This window comes from Loxodonta africana, chromosome X, assembly GCF_030014295.1.
Source record: "Loxodonta africana isolate mLoxAfr1 chromosome X, mLoxAfr1.hap2, whole genome shotgun sequence".
NCBI lineage: Eukaryota > Metazoa > Chordata > Mammalia > Proboscidea > Elephantidae > Loxodonta > Loxodonta africana.
The window spans coordinates 33,256,745-33,266,022 of NC_087369.1; the positions used below are offsets into that span (position 1 = coordinate 33,256,745).

Consider the following 9,278-nt stretch of genomic DNA (forward strand, 5'->3'; position numbering starts at 1 on the left):
TCTGGAACAGGGGCCCAATCTCTGCAAGGTTTGTGTTTCGAAACTGCTCAAGAATTTGCAGGAATGTGACATTTCCCAGGAAGTTTTTAATCAAAAAGATGAGAGCCAAGATTAGGACCTACATGTAAGAGGATCAGAGCCCTGGTGGTGCAGTGATTAAGAGTTGGGTTGCTAACCAAAAGGTCAGCCGTTTAAATCCACCAGCCACTCTTTGGAAACCTTATGGGGCAGTTCTACTCTGTCCTATAGGGTCACTGTGAGTCGGAATCAACTTGATGGCAATGGGTTTGGTTTGGTTTGGGTTTTTGGTGTAGGAGGATTGGGCAGATGAAACCTCACAATATAAAGGGTCACAGAGACCAGCTGGGCTTCCTCTCAGACCTAGAAGGCCTCAGACACGGTTGTCAGGCCGAGCATCCCCTCACTTATTCTCCAAGGTTCCCAGGGCTTGAGAGCCTTGGCCTAAAAGGGCAATCTCGGGTCATTAGAGTGTTGAGTCCCAGCCTCAGAATGAGGTCCAAGTGGTGACCCTGAATGAGGATGATGAAATGGCTTGGCAACAACTGTGGGGCTCTGTAGAGGCCCAGACCAGCAGTCAGCCACTGGAGGTCCAGAAAGTCCTGGCTAGATGTAGCTCATCCTGACTTCCAGCTTGGAGACACAGTCAGTTAGGAAGTTGATCTGAGAGGAGCAGTCTCAAGCCCCAGGACTGTTCACTTGTCAAAACAAGGACCACAAATGAGGAATGAGGGAACCATCCACCTCAGAACAAAGAAGACCTCCAACCCCCTGCCTGCCCCCGCCCCCCCCGCTCCAGCCCCACTGTCAGCCTTGGGAGGCCAGGGGGAGAGCCCTCAGGATGCAGAGTCCCCACATGTTTGTCTGAAGGGTCTCTGCCTGGTGGGGGAATTGATCCAGTGGGGGCTGTCCCAAGTCCGAAGAGGGAGAAGACCCAGGTTCTAAAAGGAGTCAAGATAAAGACTCTGAGCCTTACGAGGTGGAATGCCACAATCAGTGGACGCACAACAGGCCTAATAATCTGAGCGGCTCCCTCAGTTCTGCCTGACTCATCCCAGGAAGGGAGGGCCTTGGTCTAAAGGAGGGGGCCCAGCTCTGCAGAGGGAGAATCTTGTCCCTAGCTGTAGTAACTTGTGGATCCGGACTGCTAAAGGGAGTACTCCTCCAAAAAGAGGGTCTGCCCAGAGCACTGAAGCAGCTGGCACTCTTGTCAGGCCCCAGGAAGGGATGGTGTGAGGCACGCCCTGACCTCTCCCTCTGGGATCTCCACGAGGTGAGGATCGTGTTTTCAGCCTATGACTCAGGTCGGTATAGGAAGGAATCCCAGGCTCCCACAGGTATCAAGGTGAGGACTCTGTTTGCACACTAAGGGACCACTCAAGCCAGAAGAGTGGGGTCCCAAGGCTCCCGCCCTTGTTGTTGGCCCTCAAAGGCCCCCCCCCAGCAGACTTGGCCGGATATGACTTGTCCTGACTTCCATCTAGGAAGTGCCGGGAAGGCGTGGCCTCTCCTCCGAGAGGCTGTGATCTTTCATCACCAGAGGAGGGTGGGGTTTCGGGACTGATCAGGAGTCCCGGTGAGGACCTTGAAGGTGGACTGAGAGACCACATAACCCCAAACAGAGGAGATCCCATAAAATACCCACCCACCCCACCGCCAGCTTCAAAGTCTCCAGGCCAATATCGGCCTGGAAAGTCTCGCGAAGGGAGGGTCTTGGTCCAAGGAAGCACCCCAGTTCTGAACAGGGAGGATATTTGGACACTAACTGCAGGCCAGGTAAGGCGAGGCCCTCCCGCAAAAGAGAGGCCGCCCACAACCCAACCCTGCACTCGAGTCTGGGAGCCCCGGGCAGGGGTAGCCAAATGTGCAGCTCCCTGACTCCCCTCTAGGGAGGTGAGGGCCTTAGTTTGAGCCACAAATCCCACCCCTACTTTCAGGCTGACTTGAGTTAGTAGAGGGAGGAATCCCAATTCCTACCCGGGAACAAGTTTAGAAGCCTGAGTGAGAAATGAAGGGGTCACCAATTGAGAACTGGGGTCAAGTAACCCCCGCCGCCCTGACCAGCCCTAGGATTCCCAAAACAGCCTGCAAAGGATGTGGCTCACACTGACTTTCAACTCTGAGGTGTCAGGAAGGTGTGGTCTTTGGTCTGAGGGATGTGGCCTCAGGTCAGCAGAGGGTAAGGTCCCAGGAAAGGTGCAGAGTCAAGGTGAAGACAAGATTGAAGTACTGGGGACCACCCGATCCAAAATGGGGAGGGCTGCACTGAGCCCAGTTGCTGCCTTTGGCCCTGAGAACCCAGGACTAATAAAGCAAGTTCAGGTGATTCTGGACTCCTGCCTGGGGCATCTCAGGGAGATGAGGGCCTTAGTTTAAACCCCAGTTCAGCAGAGAGAGGAATTCAGAACCTAGTGGGAATCAAGATAAACATCCTTTAAGAGGAAACAGGGAATTAACCACCCTCCCCCTCCTTTTTTTTCCCCCCTCCAAGAAGAGAGGACTCTGCACAAAGTCTCCCCTTTGATATTGGCCTTGGGAAGCCAAGGTCAGAGATGTCAGGCTGAGGTGCCCCCTCGTTTGTTCCTGGGGCGGGTGGACTCCGGGACAGGAAGTCCTTGGACTAATGGGGAGGCAGGAGACTAGGTCCCTAAAAGGAGTCATGTGAGGATACTGACTTATACTGAGGTGAGTCCTCCCTCAAATCAGGGGAAACCATAATCCCGATCCTGCTCTCAGACCTGGAAGACTTGAGTATGCTGACTTAGTGAGTTGCATTTATTTCCTCCTAGGGCATCTCAGGGAGGTGAAGGACCTGGTGAAAGGTGGCAACTCAGGTAATGACCGTGGTGGAGGACTGAGGGCTCCAAGGAACCCCAGATGGAATGGGCCCCATGTGCTGTCATCACTGAGACACCCTGGGAGGAGTGGTGGCAGAGTTGCTCCTTCAGTTCCTGCTTGTGAGTCCCAAAGGGATTTGAGGTGTCAAGGTCAGAGTAGTAGAGGGGAGGTGCTCTGGGCCTGCCAGCAGATGATATGATGGTCCTACGAATGAAATTAGAAGAACCCCCAATAACCCAGTACAGAGAGTCCCTAGTGTTAGCCCTTGCTGTCAACCCAGTAAGCCCCAAGCAGGGCTGACAATCTACAGCCTAATCCATCCTCTAATTTCCTCTACAGGGTCCTGACCAGGACGATAGGAGCCTTGAGGGGTCCAAGAGCAGTGTCCTCAAGAATCCTGCAGAGGCAGCAGTTGTGAAAGCCAAGGAGACATCTCTCTGCTATAGGGGCACACACCCTCTCAGTCTGCCTTCTCCAGCGGTCCTGAATCACCTGCCCTCCTTACACTCCTGCCTGCTACCCCTGAGCAGAGTCATCATGTCTCGTGGTCATCAGAGTAAGTTCCGCTCCCGTGAGAAACGTCGCCAGGCCCGAGGTGACACCCACAGTGTCGACGGTGCTCAGGCCACTGCAGTAGAGGAGGAAGGGTCCCCTCCTCTTCTTCTCCTCCTTTTGGGGGGGTCTCCCCTGAGCTCCCCTGCTGCTGGCATTCCCCAGGGGCCTCAGAGCATCCCGCCCATCACCACTGCTGCTGCTGGTGCTTCGGGCACAAGAGCTGCTGGAGGGGCCGAGGGCCAAGATGAGGGAGGTCCAAGTTCCTCTGCGGCCCCAGCCCCCACTGAGAGGTCTCAAAGAGACCCCGTAACCCGGAGGGTGAGCATGTTGTTGCAGTTCCTGCTGTACAAGTATAAAATGAAAGAGCCCATTACGAAGGCAGAAATGATGAAGATCATCAACAAAAGGTACAAGGAGCACTTCCCTGACATCCTGAGGAGAGCCTCTAAGTGCATAGAGCTGGTCTTTGGCCTTGACATGAAGAAAGTCAACTCCAAAGGTCAATCCTATGCCCTTGTCAGCAAATTGGAGATCACCAAGGAAGAGAATCTGAGTGGTTGCAGGGGGTTTCCCAAGACCAGGATTCTGATGCCTCTCCTGGGCATGATCTGCAGGAATGGCAACCGGGCCACCGAGGAGGAGATGTGGGAATTCCTGAATGTGTTTGGGATGTACGATGGGAAGAGGCACTTCATCTTTGGGGAGCCAAGGAAGCTCATCACCAAAGATTTGGTGCAGGCAGAGTACCTGGAGTACCGGCAGGTGCCCAACAGTTATCCTCCACGCCACGAATTCCTGTGGGATCCCAGAGCCCACACTGAAGCCAACAAGAAAAAAGTCATAGAGTTTTTGGCCAAGATCAGTGATACTGACCCCACTGCCTTCCAAGCCCTGTATGAAGAAATTTGGAGAGATCGGGAAGAGCAAGCTGCAGGCAGAGAATGGGCCAGGGCTGGTCTGAATATCATGGCCAGGCTAGCGTCAGGGTAAAGTCCAGTAGGTCCTCCCACCCGTAGTGAAGTCTGAGGCAGATTCTTCACTTTGTTGTTGAACAGGGCTGTTAACTTTCTAAGTAGTGGAGGAGAGGTTAGGCTGGAGGGAGCACACGTTATGTCTTTTTGTGTTCCTGTTATACTTGAGTAACTTGTAGATTTAGCTCATTTTTTGTCTTTTTCAAATGTTCCTTTTAGTTGAAGCTTATTTACATTCAGAATGTGAATTCCTCCTCATGCATTTATTGCTGTTTATCAGATTTAGGAGTAAGAGTTTTGTGTTACATAAAAGAAAACGAAAATCCTTGAATATTTTTTCGTGATCCAGAACCAGTTAACAAAGTATCAGAGTAAGGATGTCTTTGGAAATATTAAAGACATCCACAACAATTAGTTAGGATCACAAGATAGAGGTGTAAAAACATAAAAGATGGCCAAGTCTTGGTTTCCCTTACTCCATTTGGTAGAAGTAAAACATACATGTGCCTGGATGTGTTTAGTTTATACAAGGATGTGGGAGAAAATAAATCGTGATGATTTGACCTCTTGTTCAGTGGCTCTTATTTTCCCCAAACAGTAATTGAACATCTGCTCTTTGGAAGGCTTCATGCCAGTACTGGGGCCCTTTAGGCAAAGGCGTCAAAGCCCGTGTGCGTCTAGGAGCAGATATGAAATAAGGAGGAGATTGAGATACTGTCCAAGACCTCAGGACTAATAGAAAAGGAGTGAGCGCTTCAGGGTTCCCTTTAGTGTAAATGCCCTGAGGGAGGGCAGTTTGGGACCTTGGGAAACTTTAATGTCTCAGTGGGGGTGGGGGGAATTTTAAGTTAGGAAGCATAGGGTAGGGAAGAGTAGGGGGTGAGAAGAGCAGGTAGGGGTGAGGTTGGGGGGAGGGAGTCCAGATAAGCCTGTGGGCAGGGTGAGCAGGGTAGGACACTCCCATGATGTGTCTGAGCCTGGAGAGGCTGACCCTGGAATGGAAACCAGCTCTTCACAGTGACTCTGGGATAGGGGGTAAAGCAGAGAGAAATCCCCACTTGGGGCAGGACTGGCAGGTGTCCTGTGCTCTTGTCCCAGTGCACTTGAACACACCCACTGACTAGGTGTGTTATGCACACCATGTCCATGGAGTTCCTGAGAAATAGGGCACTCCTCCCTTGGTGTCAGGAAGCCACTGATAATAGCCTGTTGCTTTGGGCTGGGGGAGCCAAAGGGCATGCCATTGAGGGGACGGTAGAATGAGGTTGTTTTGAGTGTCATTTGGCAAACTCCAAGTGAAGACGACTTTTGGCCATGGTGATGTGAATGAAAATTACGGTGACATACATGGAAGGACAGCTGGGAAGGGAAATTGTTGGTCCTTGACAGCACTTCTAGGAGTTTTGTGTTACATTAAACTGGGACACTCTATCACCCATATTAAAGAATATACTCCCTAATATGGACTGAATTTACACACCACACCCCTCAAAAACAGGTGCTATAAATCCTTACCCAATAACTATGGTTATAATGCCATTTGGGAATATTTTTTTTTTGTTAAAGAGACTGGATTGTAAGGTGTCTCTTGAGTCAACCCAGAAGTTGCTCCAATGGAGAAAGATGTGGCGGTCAGCTTCTGTAAAGATTTACAGCCTTGGAAACACTATGGAGCAGTTCCACTCTGTTCTGTTGCATCCCTGTGAGTCAGAATATTCTGGACAGCAGTGGGTTTTTTTTCCCAGGGGGTGTTGATTGACCAAGCAAGTAATCACAACTGGGGAAAGATAGGTGCCACACCACATGAGATCTCCAGGGAAAGAAGAAACAGAAGCTGAAGAAAGACAAGGACCTTCCCCCACAGTAATCAAAGAGTTAAAGCTTTCTCCTACAGCCAGGATTTCTAGGCACCTGAACTGTGAGAAAATAAATTTCTATTTGTTAAAGCCATCCACTTGTGGTATTTCAGTTATAACAGCACTAGATAACTATGACACTCCCTAATGAGCGATAAAATGCTTTGTCCTTGACTACTAACATAAATGTTGGCAGTGCAAACCCATCCAGAGGCACTGCAGAAGAAAGACCTGGCAATCTGTTTCTTTAAAGTTTATAGCCAAGGAAACCCTATAGGGCAGTTCCACGCGGTGTGGAATTTAGTTGGAATTGATTCGACGGCAACGAGTTAATGTAAAATATTACTTCATTTTTCTTCTGAATCAGCATTTTTTCTAATTTTGTTTTCTTTGTCCTAGAGTGCTGCATATTCTGACATATCGTGGAGTAAACAAAACCAAAAATTCTCACAAGGTGCTTGGTATTGCAGAATGTGAAAATAATCATAGTAACAAGTGCCATTCTATAAAGACCTGATACGTGCCATCAGTTTGCCAGGTGCTTCTCATGCCTTGCACACAATGCACCTGCCTAGAAGACAGGACTTATCAATCCCACTTCACAGAAGAAGAACCTGAAGCTCAGAGAGTTTGTAATGTGTTTGCAAGTCTAGTATATGACCGCACTTGATTAGACCCCTGGTCTGAATCCATCTGGAGCCTAGCTTGTTCCAGTCCTCCCAGCCAGAGGCTTACCGTGTGTCCCTTAATTCATTGTTCTTCTCTCCACTACAAAATGTTTCTCAGATCAGAAAATGAATAACTTGTGCCCAGAGCATTGAGTTGGACTGTATAGCCAGAGCTATGTGAATACTAAAATAAGTGAGAGGTATGAATAAGGAAAAGATAAGAAAATATTCAGTGACAATGTAATCATCGACAAATGCAAGGCCAGATAATCTGAAAAGATCTGGGGCTCATAAAATCATCCTGGAGAGTCCCTGACTGTAGAAAGGAGATCTATTAGAACCAGGGTTACGTGCACCTCCAGGTGTGGCTGAAGGAGAGAAGGATGAGGTCAACCTGTTTTTCTGACAGCCCACCACCTGTGTTGGGCTCCCTATCTTTGGCTGCAGCTTCCCCACCTCATGCCACTTCTAACCCTGGGACAGGGACCCAATCTCTACAATAGGAAAATTGCTCAAGTTTGCAAGGATGTTCCATTTCTCAGGAAGCCTTTAATCAACAAGGAGCCAAGAAGAGGACCCCAGTGAATGAAAACAGAGAGGAAAAACACACCAGAATTTAGAGATTACACAAAGAACCGCAGGGCTTGCTCTCAGACCTAGAGAGCCCCAGGTAGTGCCCTCATTTATTCTAGAGGTTTCTCAGGGACCGGAGAGGGTGGCCTAAGGACGCTGTCCAAGTTGGTAAGACAATGACACTCAGCCTCTGAGAGACATCTAAGCGGTGACCCTGAATGAAGATGATGGCGGCCCCTCAAGAAGAGTGACGTCCCCTAGTGTCCTGGCCTTACAGTTGGCCCTGAGAGAGCTTGGACAGTCCTGACTGGATATGACTCATCCTGACGTCCAAATCAGAGGTCCCAGGTCACTGAAGACCTTGATATGAGGGGAGCAGCCTGGGATTGAGCAGGGAGTGGATTTCCAGGACTGGTCAGGTTCAAGATGAAGACTGTGAATGAGGAAGGAGGGAACCACCCACACCAGACAAAGGAGGCCACACAAAATGCCCCCTGCTGTCCACCCTGGGAGGCAAAGGGCAGAACTGTCAGAATGAGGAGTCTCCTCAGTTCTGCCTGGAGGGTATCAGGTCTGGTGGGCATACCCCAGTTCCATGGAGGGAGGAGACTCAGGCCCTCAACGGAGTTGTTATGAGTGGGAACCCCATCAACAGAAGGAGCAGAAAAGAGCTTTGCCTCTGTTCTTAGTCCTGGGAAGCCTCTGGGAGAGCTCTCTGCCAGAGGTGCCCATTGTTTCTTCCTGAATGGTCTCAGGGAGGGAGGGTCCGGTCTAAAGGGGCAGCCCCAGTTCTGCAGAAGGAGGAGTCTTGTCCCTAACTGGAGTTAGGTGCGGACCGTGAGTGTTTATGGGGCGACCTACCGCCTCAAAAGGATCTGCCAGGTGCAGTTAAACAGCCTGCAATCCTGTGAGGCCCCAGGAAAGTGTATGGTGCGGCACACCCTGATCTGTCCCTTTAGGGTCTCGGCGTGGTTGAGAATCTTCTGAGCCTGTGAGTCAGGTCTCCGTACACGGCACTCCAAGGCTCTGATAGGTATCAAGGTGAGGACTCTGCGTGAGCACTAAGGGACCACTCACTACAGAACAATGCGGTCCCAAGTTTCCTGCCCTTGTTGTTGGTCCTCGGAGTCCCTCCGCCTCTGTAGGAGGATCTTGGTCCTTGGAAACCCCTGGTACAGCCTTATACGGATGTGACATGTCCTGGCTTCCATCTAGGAAGTGCTAGGAAGGTGTAGCTTCTGGTTTGGGGGTCTGTGAGCTCTACTCACCAGGAGGGCGGAGTCTCAGGACTGATCAGGAGTCAAGGTGAGGACCCTGAATGTGGACTGTGCTGACCAATTAACCCCAGAAGAGCGGGGTCCTAAGAGCGCCGCCCCTACTGTTGGCCCTCGGAGCACCCCCTAACGGCCTTGGCCCTCGGAGCCCCCCTGCCATAGCCTTGGCCGGAAGTGACGGGCGGGCATGCGCCGACTTCCATCCAGGAAGCGCCGGGAAGGCGAGGCGTCTGGTCTGACCGGGTTGAGACTTTCATCATCGGAGGAGGGTGGAGTCTCAGAACTGGTCAGGAGTCCAGGTGAGGACCCTGAAAGTGGACTAAGGGGACACCTAGCCCAGAACATAGGAGGTCCCACAAAGTCCCGCCCCCACCGTCAGCCTCAAGGCCAGCAGGCTGACTTCTGCCTGTAAAGTCTCAGGGTGGGCGGGCCTTGTCCAAGAAAGCACCCGAGTTCCGATGAGGAAGGAGACCTAGACTGTAACTGCAGGACAGGCGAGGACCTTTGGTGCTAATGAGGAGGCGT

General features: G+C 51.0%; 1 protein-coding gene across 1 annotated transcript; it reads left to right on the forward strand.

Moving 5' to 3' along the window:
• Positions 1-3,393: 3,393 nt before the first annotated feature.
• On the forward strand, positions 3,394-4,401 carry LOC100671304 (melanoma-associated antigen B2-like). Its single transcript, XM_010595805.1, has one exon. It carries the CDS (start codon positions 3,394-3,396, stop codon positions 4,399-4,401), a length of 1,008 nt encoding a protein of 335 aa, XP_010594107.1.
• Positions 4,402-9,278: the final 4,877 nt, after the last annotated feature.

Coding starts and splice junctions, on each gene's coding strand:
- LOC100671304 (XM_010595805.1), top strand. CDS start 3,394: ATGTCTCGTGGTCATCAGAGTAAGTTCCGCTCCCGTGAGAAACGTCGC.